The sequence below is a fragment of the Trachurus trachurus genome (genome assembly GCF_905171665.1).
Source record: "Trachurus trachurus genome assembly, chromosome: 4".
In the NCBI taxonomy this organism is placed as follows: domain Eukaryota; kingdom Metazoa; phylum Chordata; class Actinopteri; order Carangiformes; family Carangidae; genus Trachurus; species Trachurus trachurus.
This window is the reverse complement of record NC_139898.1, coordinates 24,559,776-24,580,812: the sequence shown is the minus strand read 5'-3', so window position 1 is coordinate 24,580,812 and position 21,037 is coordinate 24,559,776. Positions and strand designations below refer to the sequence as shown.

General features: G+C 42.6%; 1 protein-coding gene across 1 annotated transcript in view; it reads right to left on the bottom strand.

The window, feature by feature from the left end:
• anos1b (anosmin 1b) overlaps positions 1 to 20,342 on the bottom strand; it is a gene marked incomplete at its 5' end in the record, with an annotated part of 41,849 nt that extends 21,507 nt beyond the window's left edge. Inside the window, 2 exons of the mRNA XM_083969608.1 lie at positions 9,883 to 9,930; positions 20,166 to 20,342. Of these exons, the coding sequence (XP_083825734.1) occupies positions 9,883 to 9,930; positions 20,166 to 20,342 (225 nt within the window). The remainder of the gene's footprint in view (positions 1 to 9,882; positions 9,931 to 20,165) is intronic.
• Between the last annotated feature and the right edge of the window lie 695 nt (positions 20,343 to 21,037).

Here is a 21,037-nt window from a genome sequence, read left to right as displayed (position 1 = left end):
TATTAGGAACACCTGCTCATTCAAGTCTCGTTATCCAATCAGCCTATCATGTGGCAGCTGTGCAGTCACGCAGGTGCAGGTCAGGACTTTCACTTAATGTTCACATCAAACATAAGAAAAAGGGGAAAAATGTGATCTTAGTTACTTTGACTTCACTGTGGCATCGTTGTTGGTGCCAGATGCGTTGGTTTGAGTGTTTCTGAAACTGCTGATCTCTTGGGATCTTCACACAAAACAGTTTTTATTCAAAATGGTTCAAAAATAAAAAAAAATTTAAAAAACCACCCAGTGGGCTGCAGCTCTGTGGACGGAAACGGCTTTTTGGTGAGAGAGATCAGAGGAGAATGGCCAGACTGGTTGGAGCTAAAAAGAAAGGCTAAAATAACTCAAGAAAAACAAAAAAAGAAAGAAAGAAAAGCATCTCAGAATCCACAACACGTCTAAACCTCGAGGTGGAGATGGACTACACACCAACGGGAGTCCTGGACTCCTGTCAGCAAACAACAGAAACCTGAGACAGAGGCAACAAAACTGAACAGGTAAAGACTGGAAAACATAGTCTGGTCTAGAGGACGACTGACAGTGGATTGAATGCTGATATAGTAACGATATAGCTGGAAAAAGCCGGTAAGAGGAAGAATTAATTGGCCGATTAACCACAAAAACAAAAAAACCCACATAAGGACATGACGGTCCAGACAGCTCGGCCAGAGTCATCACACCAACCTCACAGCCACAGCCGTCTCCCGTTGACAGTGACAACGCAGGAACCTCAGACCGAGCCCTGTTTAAATATGAACTGTACTGAAAAAATGTAAAAAATGAAATGTAGCTTCTTTACTAACTTTTTTTCTGAAACTGCGCTCATGAACATGACAATGATACTTCAGCTGACATTGGGATATCGGCTTTTTTCTGACGAGCTTTTGGCTAAAAACCCGTGTTTTTGCGGCCGCCCCGTCCACAGCAGCACATCGCTCAGCTTCTCTGCTGCTAATGGCTTTGAGCTGAAAACACTCCTGGTATGTTATGTGTGGTATACACCTTACACTCTCAAATATCGCTTGGATGTTGTAAATCACTTAAAGAGTACATGCGGCGTATTTGTGTAAGAGGAGCTGAGAGACGAACAGACACTTTTGGCCTTGAAGGTGACATGATGAGTTATGTGTGAGGGAGAGAGCGCAGGAGACACAGCACGGGTCAGAGGTCAGAGATGTTACTGTTTAACACACCAACGCACTGTAACAACAAGAGATGAGATTAATGACTGTGTGTCTGTATGCGTGCACAGTTTGCATAGGGGGGTCCTCGGATATCTGTATAATAATTAATCACACACACACATACACACATACAAAGTCTCTCAGCCCTCCTCTGGACTCTCCTGCTGTTTTATGGCCTCACCTGCCACGATGGAGGGATGACAGCCACACTCAGCGAGAGGGAGGAGAGAGGAAATGGGAGAGGGTGAGGGAGGGGTGGGGAGATGTGGTTTTCGGAGTGGATGGTGGGGAGGGAAAAGAAGTGTCAGTTGAAAAGGAGCGAGGAGATGAAAGACAAACAGTGAAACAGGTCCAGAGGAAAAAAGGAAAGAGAAAGAGAGAGAGACAAAGAGAGGCAGCTACGCACCAGATGTGCTCCCTCTCCGCACACACGGTCACCGGTTCAGCGTGAGCAACGTGAAAAACGATTTATGTTAATTCAAGTGTTCGGCTTGTCATCGGTTGTTCAGAGTTTATTTTATATTTCGTTCACACTGTCCCAGCAGGAACCGGGCGACGTCAGTGTGCGTCAGTGACTGTTGGGTTCTGCTCAATATTCAGTTCAAACATTTGAAAGATTTTAATAATTGATCAACAAAACTAAAACGATTCTACGTCAAGTTTATGTTTTTCATGCAATAAATGTTGTCCGGACTTTGACTTTTGATGACCTGACATCCAAACCTACATTCATTGGTGAAAACACTCTTTTTTTTTTTTTTTTACACGTGATGCTAGAGATCCCACTGGGAAGGTCAAATAATAATAATAATGATAAGAAACGGATACAAATTATCCTGGCAGTGAGTAAAAAAAGCTGTCATGAGGAAAGGCTCAAACCAGAGCCGCCCATTGATGATAAATAGATAGGGAAAACAAAAGAGCGTATTATTATTATGGAGAGGCTGTCACATTCCCTCAAGGTCCAAAAAGAGAGAAAAAAAATCCGATCTGGACCAAGTATATTAAATTTACAGAGACAGATTTGAGGTGATTTTCATCTGAATGAGTGAGTAATGCTGTAATTGTAGTTTTGATGCATCTAGTGGCTCTTTGCCCTTTCCCTCCTCAACTCTCTGCAACACTGCAGTAAAAAGCTTTTCATGTTCACGTGTAATTTTTCTTCGGTTTATTATTTCAGAAATATGATACATTGATTGGCGGCCAGCTAACCAGTGTTAATCCCAATCAAATGCAATGACTATTACATGTTTCCTAAATGTGAACTGCTGTAAAACCTTACAACCGACAATAATACATTTTTAAAAATATATATTTAACAATAAGAAACTTTTTAGTACATGAGTAACTGTAATGTAATCGGAAAGACACAGATAATAAGATGGATCCAAATATTTTTCAAGACCAAATATTCTCGCCATTATTTGGAAAATAAAGGAACGCTCCAGACACAGACACAGACAACAGCACTTCCGCACAACCCCAGTAAGCAGCAGACTATGAGTTTGACCAGATGTACTTCAAGGTCACTGGAGACATTTTTTTTTAGATAATAGAAATATTGTTGCTTCCTGTTGCAACAAAGGAGGATTTATTCTCCTCTTTTGCACTGTCTTGAACTCAAAAACTTGTCCCTCTGGGCTTTTCTCATCCTCCACCTTCAGTTTCTTTGAAAGCCTGAAGGTTGTTTGAACTGAGGAGGAGCATCCTCTCCAGGTTTTTTTTCCCCCTGCAAAGCAATGCAGCAGATTTCCTGCTAAATCTGACCTGGTGACCCACATTGTAATGAGCAGTTTGGAGGTCGAAGGTGTGGTGAGAAAAGTAGAAAGCCACCCAAACAACAAAAACTTAACAGCAAACTGACCGTGGGGTAACTACAGAAACAATAATACTGTCACATGGCAAATCACATTGCCACAATCACATTTTATCTAATACCTGCATTAACTTTATGTACAATGGAAGGAAGAAGTGTATAATGGGCTGAAATGACTTGACCTTCCCCATCAATATTTAAACTAGTATGAAATGATATATCTCTATTACCGTTATATCTATCAATAATATAGTGAGATAATATGCAGCTGCGTTTTTATATGCCCAATGAGATTTTCCGGAGTATTTCAGAGGGCACAAGTGTTCATGCTCTATATTTTGAATATGCACACACATGCATATGTGCACAAACACACACACACACACCCACACACACTTCAGGCTTTGTGGTACTTGAGTGAAAAGTAGCGGAACAAATTCCTAAAATCCCTTTGAAAAGCATGTTAGACTTTTGCCAGACCTTTGGAAAAACATGTAAAACAACCGGTGCTAACTAAAGTCGGCAGCTTGCGGGAGGAGAGGAAAAGGCTGGAGGACGGAGAGAAGAGGAGAGGAAAGAGAGAGAGACGGTCAGGAGAGTCAAAAAGACAAATGCCTCCATATAGTTGAGTGGTTAATTTCATCACCTCTTGGACCGCATGTGAAAACCTGCCAAAACTTTCTCTTCCCAAATGTTTAAAACATAGACTGCAGCTACGAAAGGACGCTGGAGTTATACTACTCCATTTGGACAGAGAAAGGAAAGAAGTAAGAAAAGATGGACGTGCTGGCAGCAGGTGGTGATAAAAATGCTTCACTTATAGGATCACTATTCAAAAACACCAGATTTCTCAAACCAAAGTTAATTCCTTTAAACGGCCAGAGGAGGGTGAGCTGGCATTTCTGACAATATTACGATCACGCTGGCAGGAGCGGACGTCATATTAAAAGTACTGGACAAGCCTGAGCAGCAGAATGACTGGAGATGACTGTGGGAAAAGTAAGCAGAATTTAAATTGGTGCCAGTAGAAGATATGCAAGCTGTTGTTTGCAGCTGTTCTGCTGGGTCGAGCAAATTAAGCAATAAAAACTGAGATACTGAGATGGAGGAAATTGAGAAGAGGGCGTCAGACTGGCATGTGGGGATGAGTGCCTGATGACGGAGACTCTTTCCAACGGATTCCTCTCTTTTAATAGTCCCTCCTGCATTTCAATCACAACAGTATGATTGTTCATTTCAGTTGAAACCAACACCTCTGCATAAGTGAGAGGCAGCAAAACGAGAGACAGCACCTTCCAGTCTGAGGTCATGCTACTCTTGGATGGGAATGAGTTGTTGCTGCCGCTTCTACTAAACGAGTTCAAATATCTTATATAATAAGTGCAAGTGTGATGTTGAATGTGTTCAAGGTTGGACTGGTTCATGCTGCAGTTGTGTAGGCGTTGCAGCTGACTGTTGTGGTGAAGGTTGAACGAAGCCCAGAAACAGATCTTTACTCTGCTCTGAGCAAAAGCTTCAGTCTTTAAAAGTAAAATGAGGATAAAAAAAATGATGCCATGAATATTTTTGATTGATTCTGTCTTCTTTCTGCATTTTCTGCAAAGTAAATTGATCAATCACAGCACCAGTTCCTCAGGACACTTTTCACACAGTGAATTATAGGTTGTTTCGTGTCTTCACCTATCGATTCAGGCCGTTTCACCGTCTCCTCATGTAATCGTACACTACCTAGATGACAGTCAGATAAGATACTGCTTTTTCTTTTAGTCCCACAGTGAGGATTCTTGCAAGGAGACTGAGGCTCTGTACTGGATGTGAGGGATCGATGTCGTGCTGCAGGATGAATTTGGGGCCTATGAAACGTCTCCCTGATGATATTGCATGATGGAGAAGAATCTAAACGGCCAAAGTGCCAAAAAACTATTGCACAGTGTCCCAACCCTGAAACTCTCAGTAAAGATCGAAAGAATGAGATAAATGCAATAAAATTTCTTTATAGCTTGTATGGGAAACCACCTGGACATCTGACATCTGAATATATACTGAATATAGCAAAGCCCCAGTAGGAGCTGGAGTACGTGGCTGGGTACGTACTGTAAGGATATTTGCTTTGCTATATCAGTGATGGGAAACGGATCAAATCAATATAGCAAGGATTATTCCTGTGCTCTCCATGCAACAACCTATAATAAGTTGTTCATTTGACTGTTGCACTGCTTAATGAACAGCAGATTGAACAGTGAGATGAGTATCGATTGAGAGGAAGGGTACATGTTCAGTAGCCTTCTTACTCGTAGTATGGTGAGATATGAACCAATTAAAAGCCAAGGACACAGATCTATCCCAACTTCTAATCCAACCTCCATGAAAAAGAGAACAAGGAAGAGAAAAGAGTAACAGCGTCTTCGTAGATCTGCTCCTTTGTTCTGCATCAGACCTGTTTGTTAGTGGACATCCCACCGCCTCGCACACCTGGTCCACATTACTGCGTACACTCCGCGCGTTTTGTGTGATCTGCGATCGTGTGAGGGAGAGGAGGAGATAAAAGGAGGAGATGGACAGATGGAGGAACTGAGCGAGGACTTGTAGTGTAGTTTCACTGAACTCCCATGTGTGTTTCCATGAACGAAGAGTCCGCTGCTGATGATGTGACACAAACCACATGTGACGGGGCAACATGTGTGCGTCTTCAATAGAGAGAGAGACCCACGGGTCCAGATGCAACAAAAGGAACAGATACTGCACCACGGTCGACGGGACACTGCTCGTCTTTGTCTCATTTCATGCTTGCCTTCCCTCTCTCATCCTGTTCTATGTTTTCTCTATTTTTTCCACACGTTTGAGTTTCCTGCTTCGTTTCTTCATGAAATCATGAATCACTGCGAGTTTCAAGCTCCCCGAGTGAAACGAATGACATGGGAAAATTTAATTCACCCTCTTAGTTTCACATTGTACCACTTTGTGGGAGTGGGTGTGTAACTGTGAGAGGACAGATTGACTGTGTAACACACATTAAAAAAGCTCAGTGAGAACAACCTACATCGGTACAGCTCCAAGGTTGGATGAGGACCTAAAAAGGAGTTGAGGGAAAACTAATACGAGTCCCCAAATTATTCAGTAAAAATCTCTGTCAGACGTTATTGAGTATGTTACACTGCCAAAGAGCTTTATGAGATCCTGCAGAAGAATGCAGGCTGAGACCAAGTCACATTTAGTTAGATTTGCCTAACTAATAGCCCTAAAATTGGGTTTATAAACATAAGAAAAATGTAGCTCCCATGAGTAAAAGTCTGAAATTCACACTGTGCAGAGGAGTGTTTTTCCTCCAACAGATCAGCAACTAATGACCAGTGGACTCTCTGCTACTTCCTTCCCACTGACTCTCCATCTCATACTTCAGATAAGATAAAGTGGTGTTACATGCTAAAAAAAAAGTGCTCATAAAGCAACAATTATTTAAAAAACTGTCAACTAATAAAAGCTGGCTATGAACGTGTGGTCAGGTTTTTGGTTGTTTGTGTGTTTTAAACCAAAAGTTTGACAGTTTCAGGCATAGTTCTGGTCTGGCTCCTCATTAGACAACATTTAATATTAGAGAGCGTTGGCTCGTGTTTATGTTTCTTGAAGTATCCCAGTCTGTCTCTGTCTTTCATCTGTCTTGCGCCGTCTTATGTCAAATATGCTACTGGGCCAAGTGCAGAGCAGAGCAAAACCAGAGGAGACACCTGGACATTTTTGTTACGCTATGAAAAAATAATAAAAAGGGGAGTGTGTGCAGACTGTATAATGTTCCCGAGGTGCATAATCAATAAAAAAAATTGTGAACCCTAAACATCTCCCACACATCCTGTTAACAAATATACACACCTTGGGAGCATTAAACAGCGCTGGACTTCCTCTGCTGTATAATTTATTATTTTGATTAATCTTGGCAATTATGGCTGAAGACTGGGATATGTGCTTTTCTGTTCTAATTTATTTATGTTGGCCTGCCGCGGTGACTTTTACAAATTGGGCTGTATCCACTTTCAACAGACTGTAAAAAAAAAAAAAAAAAAGAAAAAGTAAGAATTAATAACTTCGCAATTCAAACAGGCAAGAAGAGACACTGTGCACGTCTGTGCAATATCGGGCTGTCTGAGAGGAAAATGGTGGTTTACACAGCGTCAGCCCCCACCGGCCCGCTTCAGAGACTGTTTGTTGGACCTGGGTTACAGAATAGTGCCACACTGCTATTCACACATACAGCAACAAGACACAAAGCCAAGGTAATAAAGTTTAGACATGGTATTAAACAAGAAAATATTTTCCATTCTCATACTCTGTGTTGAGCTCTGAATATCTAGAGAAGAAACAAAGGAAGGAAAACAAGGAAAGAAAGGGTCGAGATAATTTTGGTAAAAGGTCAAGGGAGCTGTGTGTTTGTGTTTTTTTGTTTGAGGTACTTGGGGGGTGGTGGTGGTTAAGTATGGCTGATGTCTGATGTTTCGCTCAGTGTGGTATCCCCTGCAACGGTCTGTGGGTGGGAGGTTGTTTTTTTCTTTTTGGGAGAGAGGGCATGCTCTTGGCTGTTGTTGACATTAACCCCTGCTAACCCCATTACATACACATACACACACATGTACACAGACACTACACACTACTGAAATACGCACGATATAGGAAAAAGAAAGAAAAAAAAAGCTCTTGCTCTGCCCTGTCTCTACCTTTTCCTTTATCCGACTGTCAAGTGAATTTGTAGCGAGGCTTGGAAATGTTGCGAAAAGTAAAATATGGCTCAGGTGTGCTTCCAGCTGGGTTCAGGCTTTTAAAATTGGTCTGAACCTGAACACAGAGTTCAGAAAACACATCAATAAGACACCAGACAGGATCTTTCAAGACCTCATTAATACAGAGTGAGTTAAAGTCGGCGAGTAAAAGGTCACGGTGGACACATATTTCTTTTGTTATTTGGTCCATGAGAGCATTTCCGATCTCGCTTTGTTTTGTGATCGAAAATTAGATTTTTCCACACTCAATTAATGTTCCCTGAAAGCAGCGCACAATGGACATGATCATTTGCATTAAAATGTGGAGATGCAGCTGCAGCCTCTGTCTCATCCACCCACTGTCTGTGCCTGTGTCTCTGCGATGGGACGACCGCTGTGAAACACCCACAGCGAAGTCCAGAGAGCTGTGACAAGCTGGGACGGCTGCAGGGTGGACAGACTAGTGGCAGCTAAAAATACTCACTCAGCATGGAAACTCCTCTTGAATCAAACAATGAATTAGCGCACGCACACACACACACATGCATATATACACACACACACTGCAGCCTTCTGGCACGCAGTGTTAAGTGAATAAACAGGGGCTAATTTTTGCTCCACGTGGATGGATAATGGGGATATAGGGGAGGACGTTATTTTAACTAAAAACACAACCTTTGCTATTATAGGACTCATGCGGTGGGTTTAAAGAATCTATAGAGACGTGAAGGGAGAGAGAGAGAGTCTCAGTTTGTCTCTTTGACTCTCTCTCTTTGTCTCAAACTGTTTGTTCTGAGTCACATTTGGTCCATTACACCAGCGACAGTCATCTGGTAACGTAGAACAAAGCAGAAGACTGTTGTTTCCACGGTTGGCTGCATTTAATACACCTTGTGCAAAGACTTAAACTGTTAAATAGAAATATTTGGGGTGTCCTGTCACACAATTGTTATGTGTCACCCAATCAGAAACACATTCCCTAATGCCTTGGTATAATGCTGACCAGGCAGAGACATGATACTAGCGCGTTAGATGATGCCCAAAATACAACCACACCTGGGGGTATGACGCAAAATTTAAATGACTGAATCCATTAGAAAGGATCAAAACACCTGCACACTTATGTCCTTGGAAGCAATTATTTTTAATCTAAGCTTTCAGTTAAGCTTTAAGTGCAACACACATCACGCATGCAGATGTTTTGGATTTTTTATTGCTGTTTTTTGGCTGGAATTAATTTGTGGTAGATTTGGTATTTAGATTAGGTATTTGATTAAATCACCTGCTGCAATAGCATTACTGGAGAGGGGAGGGGTCTTTGTATCAATGTTACAGGGGAACTATTATATGCAAGTCCAGTCGCTTTTTCGCTGTTTTGATTGCTTTTTTTTTTTTTTTAATCTACGGAGCTGCCCCTTAAGTTTCGAGTGCATACTGCTAACCCTCCTCTCTCCCCGCCGGCCATGTGCATGTGTTTTAAAGGAAGCCGGCGAGAGGGCAATCCATGGAGCGATGTCTACTGAGGTGGGTAACGTTAACAAGATATTACAGATTACCGGCTGTGTTTGTGTCGTAAAAGCAGTCCATGTTGTTCACAAGACGAGATCTGGGACACCGAGTCGGAGGCGCTGATCTTGCAAGGTTGGTTTACGGCCAAGAGACGCTACAGTCTCTTGGCCGTAAACCAAACTGGTCGGATCGTCCGACGGGGCAAGGGGGGGTCGTATAAGTTTCGCTTTTACTTTTACTGCGCACTGCTGTCAACCATGCACGCTTCTGTGTGTGTGTGTGAACGCCAATAACGGAAAAAGAGCGTTATGCGGAGATGTTAGTCGAGCTCAAGGCCGAAAAGTCTATTCGTAGCGGATATAATTTATTTGAATGTATGGGAAACACTGCTGTTACGAGCTGTTTAATTAGGGTAAAGAAAGTTTGCATAGTTCCCAATTAACATCTGAGGACAGAAATCCAGTCCTAATAAAGTGTGTGTGTGTGTGTGTGTGTGTGTGTGTGTGTGTGTGTGTGTGTGTGTGTGTGTGTGTGTGTGTGTGTGTGTGTGTGTGTGTGTGTGTGTGTGTGTGTGTGTGTTTACCTGAGCGCAGCGCCTGTGGTTCTCACACCAAACCAGAACTTGGTCACTCTGGAAGAGAGAGGGAAAGAGAGAGAGAGGATGAGGATTCACACACAAACACAGAAACAAATCTTTCACAGACAAATTCACAGTAACTTCCAGGGAGACAGGAAGCAAAATATTGTTAATAAAAAGGTCACTGACCAAATGACATAACCAGACGCGAGCCGTCATGCAGTCAGACGCACGCTCAACTTTTCTCTTGTTTACTCATTTACCCTCCGATGACTTAACGCAGTGTGTTTTTGGGGTTGCTGAGCCAGACAGAGACCACGTCACTTGGAGAGATATATTTTTATGTGTGTGCTCATGTGTGTAGGCGACGTGCACATATGTGTGTGTGTGTGTATCTGTGTGTACAGCTAGTGCTAAGTGAGTCAGGACCACCGGTAAACATGGGTGTTATAACCACCGTGACAGAGTGAGACGTCATCACGACCACAGAGACAGAAATACAGATGAACTGACCCAACATCAATCCCCCAAGTCTCTTCTCAAATTTATACTAATTGTAAATACTTGTTATGACAACACAGACCTATAACATATTTTAAAATGTTTTAGATCCTAAGTTGTCAACCTGGTCAGCAAAAATAAAAAATATGTTAACCATTTTTTTATCAGTAATTTCATACATAAAATGGCAAAATAGTGAAAAATGCCCATCACAACTGAACTGCCAAGGGTTTGAGGTAACATCTGTAGTTTGTATGGTAAATATTCAAGTTAAAATGCCCCTGATCATTGTGATTTAATAGTTTTTATGGGATTTTGAATCATTTTAATAGTTTAAAAACAATAAGATGAATACCATGAGAGTGTTTTACAACTTGCATTGGTTGTCTGTTGCTGGTGACAACAGAGCTGCTTTTCCCTTTGAAATATTTTGTCATCATCAGCACAATCATGACGCCATCATCACCCAACATCAAAACAGCTATTAGGACACTTGTGGGTGTGCATTTGTGCATCTGTCTGTTGTCATGTGTGTGTGCGCCCTTATGGGAGTGCATGTGCGTGTGTGTGTGCATGTGCATGTGCGTGTGCGTGAGATAAGCCTTCTTAACGACTCCTAAACCCTCTCCTGAGTGAGCTGTATTTAGCCTGAACCAGCCTCATCTCTTTCCACAGACACACTTTTTGAGGGCATCTCCTCTTTTAAGCAGTCTTTGTGCTTCTGGTATGAAGGAGGTGAAGGGGTTAGAGTCGGGGTAACAGTGCAGCGGTTAAAGGTTAGAGATTAGGGGTTAAGGGCTTTCACGGTACAGAAGATGCTGAATTGATTCTTTGAGTCTTCACATTCAAAACAGATGCAAATGGACTGTTTTCTGGTGAATGAGCTGCAGCTAAACTGGACTTTGATGTAGGATGGTGTCTCTTAGTGAAGCTTCCACTGTTACTAGAGCTGCCATACCAGTTTTTGCAAAGAGAAGACAAAAAATTAACCCACATACTATCAGTCATGCCTGCTTTCTGCGCAGATTGCCCACTGAGTATATGGTATGTGTGAAAATGGTCAGAGCTCCAAGTTCTCCAAAAAAATCTTGTTTGCCTCATTCCTCTCATACTCTCACCCCTCATCCGTCCATGTCCACTGCTGCAGCTAGCTACTCTAATACCGCTTTGGTCGTCCAGCTGTTGGAAGCAGCAAGAAGTGGCTCATATTCAGAGAAGTGGAACCAAAATCCGGAGGCCATAACATTTTTTTGCTCAGAGTCGACTCCGTCAGGGAAAAGATTGTTGGGCATGATTTTGAGAGAAATAAAAAAGGGTATTTCTTGGCGGTGCCAGTGTGCCTTTAAGACTAAATGAGTATTGATGGGGTGGACGCCCTTGGCTTAACAGTAATCTGTGCTAGCTGTTAAAAGGGATAATGCTAAGGCGACAGAAAGATGAGAGAGAGAAGAGGAAGAAAGCAGACAGTGCAGGATTAAAGTAATGGTTAAAGCCCCGATGAATAGATGAGTAACAAGTCTGTGGGGAGGGATGCAGGGAACGAGGACGAGGTGTGCAGAGAGGTGGAAGAACGGGTGCCATGGTATCACAGCAGAGACAGAAACACCGTCTGCTGCCTTTTCTCTCTTTTCCTCTCGTCTTTAAACGCCACCCATGTGCGTAGAGATCCCATTTGCCACAGTAATTGGTTTTATAGTCGACAGACAAATGGAGGTTCTTAACTCTCTCATACATATAAACTTTTTTAGTAGTAGTCACTCTCTCCTTCTGCTGATTCTTTTTGAACAGTGGTAAATAGTTGAATATCCACCAAACGCAAATACCCGGTCTCACCAGATACACTTCTATTCTCCCGTACTTTCACATGGAGTAAAAACTTTTATAGGTGAAATGCTTTTCTGGATAGTATAAAATCTAAACTTAACTTTAACTGACTGTGTGTAGGGTTTTCTCTTCCTCATAAAACCCAGGGACTAACGGATTTAAGACAAATTATAAAGAGTAAAGATAAAAATCTTACAGATACATTGTGATTTGGTTGACTAACATTGCTGTTAACAACAAGTAAACAACTGCCTCTGAATATATAACTTTCTCCATGTTTGACTGCTGAACAGTAGAACACAATGATACATCAAGAAGTAAACCTGTGGAGGAAGAATAAAACCTGAATAAACAAATGTTTAGTTAGGTCATCATTGATTGCCCTTCTGATTGACCTGATTGTAATGATGTATTACAATGAGGTGAGGTCATTGTACTGACCCCAAAATCTGTTTGGCTCTTAATTGTTTCCACATTAATCCTAATCAAATCTAAATCGCAACCCTAATTATGTTTGTTAAATAATATAAAATGCATCCAAGGCTTCCAGTGTCGTGATGTTCGACATTATTGGCAGCATCGGTCCGCTCAGTCCTGCTCCTGGATGCTCGATCAGAATTAGTTAAATTAGTGAATTTTAAGTTTGCGCAACAGCAGCGGGATGATTTATTCAACCGGTCGTCATCTGCCTCTCTGCTGGAGGACACACAGGGATAAAGAAAAGCAGGAAGACGATCCAAACACACACAGAGTTTACATTCCCTCTTCCTCCTCGTGCTCCTGCTCATCCAGATTAGCTTCCTTTGGTCACCCTGTCACCCTCTCTGTCTGTCATTAGCACACTCACGCTCTCTGTCTCTCTCTCTCGCTCTGTCTCTCAGTTCTCTCCACTCTGATGCCAGCTCCTGTGAAAATGACAGGATGAGATGATGATAAACTGTAGACGGTCCAGTCGAAGCACTGGGAATCATGTGGAGGCCGGTTAAACGTCTCCAGATTTTTCACAGAGGACATATAAAACGTCTTTCCCCCCCCGCTGGCCTCACATCTTCATCCTCTCTTTATCTTTTTTATGCTCTCTTTCTTTTTTCTGTCATCCTCACCATAACATCCCCTGCCCTGTCACTCCTCTTCAGTAACTGGATGTACACACACACACGCAGACACACACGCACGCTTATCCCAAGTCGATTTCATGGGACATATTTGCTGTCAGAGCCAATCAAGGCAGTTTAGACGGGCCTGTGTGCCGTATGGCTATTAAACGGTGGTCAAAGTGGGGTTTCGTAGGGTCTTGGAGTATGTGTGCGAGTCTGTCTGCGGCAAAACAGCTGCACATGTTGAAAAAGTCGGGTGGGGGGGGGGGGGGGGGGGGGGAAGAGAGGAGCTGAAGACAGAGGGAGAGAAGAAGTTGGATGTGGGAGACTGAGAGGAAAAACGAGAGGGAGAGAGGAAGTTGAAAAGAGCAGAGGGACACGGACGAAAGAAGGTGAAAGATGGAAATAAATATTTGTTACTTCGTGCAGGGAGGAGACGGTGGATACCAGTTGTGAAACAGGATGGAATAAGCTCTGGTGACTGCTGCCTGTCATCCTAGCTTTCAGGGCTATTTCACTGATGGGAACTTTAAATAGTGTATTTTCACTCACTGAAATCCACAGCTGTGTTTATTGTGGCTCTGAACTGAGATCGTTATATATGATGCATTTACTTACAAAACTCGGTCCTAAACCCATGTAGCCCAAAGGCTTTTGTGTACTTAAGAATGAACAGGAATCCTCACAGCAATGCTCCGAGGACAGCGTGCATGAAAAAATATCAAGAACTTCACTTCAATCCACTTCATGATATACAACTCAGAATAAAATCATGCAAAACTCTCCTTTCATTTTTAATGATGGATTTCCACATGGCTGGATTTCGTACCAACACTAAAAACACAGGGTCTTAAAGTTGTTTTTTTTTCTTCTTTTTTCTATCCTGGATCCAAGAGAGAAATTTGTCTGAGCCTGAGACACCAGAGACCCATCAGCAACTGAGCCGACCAACGGAGTAAGAAACACTTGCACTAAAGGACTTCCACATGGCTCCGATGGCTGCTGAGTCCACAGTAATCACTGTTAAAGAATAACATTCTGGTATCAGTGGATGCAACAGCAGGAAAGAGCCTGAGTCACAAACACACACACACACACACGTACACACACAGAAACACACGTACACACAGAAATGGTCAAACGTGCAAGCGCACAGCTGCACACACCCTTCAGTGTTTGAAAGAGAGAGAGAGATATAAATCACACTTCTGCCAGATGCGGCGATAAAAAGTGAATGTATGTGAGAGGGAGAGTAGGAGAGAGTGCATGTTAAGAGTGTGTGTGTCTGTGTGTGTGTGTGTTGTGGTCAGTGTTTGCGGTGAGGCACAGTAGAAAGTCTATTTAACACGAGGCATTAACTCTGCTAATCATCCCCAGATGACCAGAAGCAAACAGCTACGGTGTGTGCTTGTGTGTGTGTATGCGTGCATGTGTGTGTGTGTGTGTAGCCTATGTGTCGTCTGTGTGATCATGTGTATCATGACTAACTCCGACTCAACACAATATAACTCTCTTCCCAAAAAGCCAGTGTTGAGGTCTAAACTTTCCCGACAGAAGCTCCTAATTAGTCTTTGTGTGTCCCTGTGTGTGTGTGTGTGTCCCTATGTGTGTGTGTTTCTGTGCACGTGTGTCAACCTTAGTGTTTGTGGTGCTCCACATCCTGTAAACAACAAGCGTCCCAACAAAGTGGTTGTTACACGGTGCTGAACTTTGCCTCATCCAACTGCAACATCGGCCTCTGTCCGTCTGTTTACCTTCACTTCCATTAGCAATGAAACAACAATGAAACTCCATCAGTGACTGAAATACTTCAAACATTCATAATTAATGGAAAAAATTCACCGTTTCTGGAAGCACTCTTCTTCACTTTCAACATTTTTACTCATCCAGGTAGATGAGATGATTTATCTAACCACCGACCCTGGCTAGCAGACAGCAAACATAGCACAGCACAGACTGGAAACGGGGACGAACTGAAAGATAGTTCAACATTTTTGGCAAATTGGCCCATTGCCATAATCCCTATAGTCATAGCAGTGGGTTCGTTACCTTTAATTGTTGTGGCAAATGCAGAGACTGCTTGCCGAAAAACTGCCCCTGACAGGAATGCGCATCAGCTGTTTTGCATGAATTTACCTCTAAAACAACTCCATCTCATAACGTTCTGTTATTATCTCATAGCGTGGTGAATGTGCAGGTCACAACTTGTCCGCAAGAGCGTTTTGGAGTTGTTGGATTGTGTATTTGATGAGTTTGATGAGGGAAACCAAGAAATCCCATTAGCCTCCGTAGCGTAGCTCTGAGCAGCTCACGGCTCTACTCCGCCGTTGTAAAAATAGCTTGCACCGACAATTAAAGGTAACAAACCTACTGCTATGACTATAGGGATTATGGCAATGGGCCAATTTGCCAAAATGTTGAACTATCCCTTTAAAAACACCTGTAAAGTGAATTTATTAACATGTTGTGTCTTATCCTTTGACTCCATACAAAACACACAGATTTTGGTGAGACTGTCCTCTTCTAGCAGAGGTTGACTGACTACTTCCCTCATGTTTCCAGGCTTGATGCTAAGCTAACTGCCTCCTTGTTGCACGGCTTCATATTTACAGACATGAGAGTGGTATCAATCTTCTCAACTACCCTCTCGGCAAGAAAGCAAATACGATTCAGCTGAGGGGAAACTGTCAGCAGCGAGAGGAGGGATGGGTTTAATTGCTGAAGTATCAGATATAATGTGGCCGTCACAGTTTTGATGTGGTAAAAAAAAAACTGCCTCTCTCTCTTTCTCTCTGTCCTGTCTCTCTTTCTGTTGCTGAAAGAACAAAAGGCCTCTCAATGCCGTGACATCCCAGCTGTGATTTACTGTCTTGGAATTTCTTGTCCTGGTTTCAGGAGAGAATCCACAACTTGATCGCCGTCCGTCTGTCCCCCGGTTCTACTGATCAAATGACAGAGCGGGCACAAAAGCTCCAGGTTTTTTATCTCCGGTGGCGAATCAAAACAAGCCTCTGTCTCCTGCTGTCACCTGTCTGGCTTCATATAGCAGTCCACTTTTTCACCAGTGTATCAATTTGTCTGCGCGTCTACCTGCCCGCTGACCCGTCTCTCCATCGCCTTTGTGCTTGGCCACGTCTGTCTACCTGCCTTTACCTCCCCGTCTGTCTCCGTGCAACCTGACCTGACCATTGTCTCTGGTCTTTTTCAGAGCGTGACTAGTTGGCTGACCGACCTCTGGGCTGATTAGAGTTACCTACCGCAGAGCAACTGGGAAACACACACACACACACACACACATAAACATGAATGCACAGGCGGCTTATTCAGCCTCGCGCTGGCCCTCAGCCTTGGCTCGTACCGCTAACCAACCGCTCATCAGCACCACAGACCTGTGAGTGTTTAAGACGCGCCGTCTAATCTGATCTACTACGTATGTGCAAAAAGATCCAGCTCTTGCAGCAGGCGGAGGCTGGAATTTCCTCCTTATTTTTGGGAGTTTACATCAAAGAGGAATTTAGGAATATGACAACATACCAACATATATATGCTCAAGTGCACACACACACACACACACACACACACACACACACACACACACAAAGATCTATAATTACGCTATTACACCATACAAGGGAAAGTAGTGGAAAACCCAGAGACGCAGCAGAAAGAGAGAGGTGTAAATAGAAAACTGGTGACTCACATTCTAGTGGCTACACACTAGCCGCACACACACTGGGAGAGAAAGAGCCAAAAACACAGGGTTCACCCACATGAAGCCAGAGGAAGTAATGTGTGTGTGTGTGTGTGTGTGTGTGTGTGTGTGTGTGTTTGTCTCTGAGTGTGGTGACAGAGCAGGATGAGTAAAGCTCTTTCTGTCTTTACTGATGTTACGTTTACTGGAGCTGTTATCAAATGTTTTTTCCTTCTTCTTTTAAACATTACGTTCTCTAAATGAATGAGCGCTCTGACACACACACACACTCTCTACCAGCCATCAATCATCCTGTGACTCTCGACACTGTCCTATTATAAGTTCAGAGGACGATGCTGTTCCCCAGGATGTGGCCGAGAGGAAACTTGTTTCCTTGTTTGCTCAGAGTTTAGAGGCTCCTTTCACTTTGGCACAACACACAACATTTTCAGTACCTACTTTATATCCTTAAATGAGTTTATGAGTCACACATCAACACCATCTTTTCCTGTTCGTCACCATCCTGCCACTCAGTAATTAAGTCAATGCTAGCTTCTCTTTCTCCCACGTCTTAAAGCGAAGATTGTTTACTATTATATTTATCATTGATTAATATAATAATACTTTTTGGTCACACAATTAATCATTTACTAAATAAAGCTTCACAAAACAGTACAACATGCCCATTAAAGTTTCCAAATGTAAGAACATGTCTTTAAATTGTTTGTTTTGTCCAGAAGGACATTCTCATATTTGAGAGGATACAACTAGCCAATGTGGAACGTTTTTTTGTAATTAGCAGTTATCTTAATTATTGATCAATCTGATGATTATAAATTCTAAATTAATTAATTTTCTCACCTCAAAAAGAATATGAAAATCACTTAAAATGATCTTCACAGTTTTCCAGATCCCAAAGACCAAAAATCCAAATGGTTTCACTTCACAGTGGCATAAAACTGAGAAAATGTTGAAATGAAATCAGAGACACTGGAATGAACAAGTGATGCTTGACAGAGGGATTAAATAACTGACTAACTGAGTAGTTGATTAATCATTTCAGCAGCAAAACAGATGATCAACCCTCATGATTCTTGTGGATTGACCAAGAGAAAATTACAAATTTCAAGAGTTCTCATAAGTCAACAACTCCTCTGCTGAAGATTCATTTTTATTTGGCCTTGTTTTAAAAAGTTGACGATCTCAAAAACGTTCTTAAACCAGTCACATTTACATGTTGGAAACTAAGTGGAATTATCAAAACAAAAAGCAAAGGGCAACTCTAAGTTTGAGCTCGGGAGGGAATGTAGCATTAAACATGAGATGGATAACTGTGTTTTGCACGAAGGTGGTGAAATACCAATAGTCTAACAGAAGACTGAAATTAACATGTGATAACTGATTGTAATGAAACATTTCAACTTTTCAAAATTAAACCCAAGTGAAATTTTTTTTAATCTCTGGCCTGTTTGCTACCTCCCACTCAGTTGGTTTCATTTAGATCGCTGCTGTTTGATGCTCAACATCTGACTACTGCACTCCACTTCATAAAGTTTAAACCAAATGTTCCCTTTCTCACACCTCCACTCCAGAAACCACACACACACACACACACACACACACACACACACACACACACACACACACACACACACACACACACACACACACACACACACACACACACACACACACACACACACTGCTAGGAAGTCATCCAGGGGCCACGCTCATTACCCAATGCACAGGTGACAGGGGTCTACTCTGGATGGACGAGGACCAGACCAAACCTTTATTTTATACATGAACATATGCAAACCCCCACACACACCCACAGACAGCATGCACACACACACTTTCTTCTACACACCTCAGAGCCATTGGGGCTGAACTCTGTGGTTAATGACTTTCCCACCCACTACACAGCATGCACATGTTGAAGCCGTTAAAGTAAGTGGCTTTTCGAACTTGGTAACGTCCTAATGTCCCCGTTAATCTCACATTCCTCACTACAAAGGCCACAGTACGTGGGCCAGCGATTTCACTGAGATGAGCAATTTTGGCAACTCTTACAAACCAGAAAACCCAACTTTTCTTCTTCTTTTTTTCCAGCCTACCTTTTGCCCATCTGAGTACGAACCCAGGGCTACCTCAGTCTGAGCAACATCAAAATAAAACGTGTCCAAAAACCACATTGGAAACAACACACTGTTTAAATCCAGATCACAGTTTCATCTGATTGATAATTTAAGCAATAAATAGCTCCACTGTACAAACAGTATACAAACCTCTAAGCTGATGCCTAACATGATACTGAGTGACCATTATTTGCTGTTTTGTGCATGCAAAAACACCCTTTTGAGTTAAAACGAAAAGCACAGAGAGATTTTCTAAAAGGTTTTGGCTGAAAACTATAAATTTTAATTACTACATACCACATTTCTCCAAAAGGCAACAACACACTTCTTGACAGGAGTGACAAAACTAAATTTTTTGATGGGGTGGAGGTGTAAATATATCAGCTGTGGCTTTTCTTTTTTTTCCCCTTTCTTTTTTAAGCCAATCCAAATAAAGAGCATTAACTGTTTTTTAATTAAGTTTAATGACACCATTTAGCTTTAATCTTAGTGATAATGCCGGTGTTTACATGCATAATTGGGTGCAGATTCAGCCCGTTGTGCATATGCTGCTCAACTTGCAAACACAGCTGTGAGCTCATTATGTCAGTGTATTGTGAGAAAGTCATTTTTAACTTTTATTTACCTATTTGACAACTGACTGCACTTGATTGATTCAAGATGCTCCCACATTTTCACTTTTAATTTCACCCTCCAGTATTCTCCTGTAAACTCAGCAGTGAAGGGGCTGGCTGTTGTGGATGTAAAAGCTAATTTAGGCTATATTGGTTAAATTATTACACAGGCCAAATAGTATTGGTCAAGAATGATAAAACTGCACTTAGTTGTCAACACAGGCAAAAATACATCACTTTAAATAAAGGTTTCCAGGTGAATTTAGACTTTTTTCCACCTCTGAGAGTCATGTAAATGTCAAAGTAAGTGTAAACAGCGGTTTATGACTGTAAATTAATTTTGTTTACACCGGTTGGCCGCAGTCAGAGGGGGGGTCACAACTTAATTTGACCTAAGGTTGCTAAATAAAACGGTAGCCAGTACCTGGAGGTGTCTGAAGGCGGCGGTTAGCTGCGTCATGTGCAGGGTGAGGCACCTGGACGTGCATCTGGCGCTGTTGATTTTCTCCTGAACATCCTCCTGCTCCGGTGAACTCCTGCGGCCGCGGCTCACCGACAGCACCGCGCACAGGAGCAACACACCGGCCCGGCGAACTGACATGACGGGGGGGGAAGCGACACGGAGCGAAAATACAACACAAGCGTGAATATAAAACAAGGTAAAGACTTGTTCGTCCTCCTCGTGTCCGGCGGCTCGTCAGCGTCCCGCTCTCGCGCACAGTGTCAGCTCTGAATTAAAAATATCTAACTGGCTGAGCGCGAGGCGAGCAGGCAGCAGCAGCAGCAGCGGCTCTACCCTCCTCGCGGACACTCCCACCACCGGTACAAGCGAGGCCACGTGGAGTCAACGCCAGTATTATCATCCGTGCCACTCCCAGCACCTGAGCACGAGCAGCTCTCATCATCATCATCCCACTAAGCAACAGCAGCATCACTTCACTGTGTCATCCTCATCATATCACCATGACTTCTTTCACCTTTACTCTATAATCATTTTCATGATCCTTATCTCCTGAACCAACTACAATAATGTTCAGAGCCCATGCAAATGCTCAGTAGGCTACATTCATTGTCATAATATAAGCAAAAGTGTAAATGCTGCACATGACTGTTTAAAATGATTTTTAGTGGACACATTTTGAATTCTCCCTGTCTGACATCCTCCTAATGTTGTTGTTGTTTTTTTAATGGCAATCATATGAAGTCCCTACTGTCAGTTGCCTGATCTGGAAATCCATTTTTGTCAACCCTAATACAGGAGTGCAGCTTTCAGACAGGGGAAGGGCGTCTCTGAAA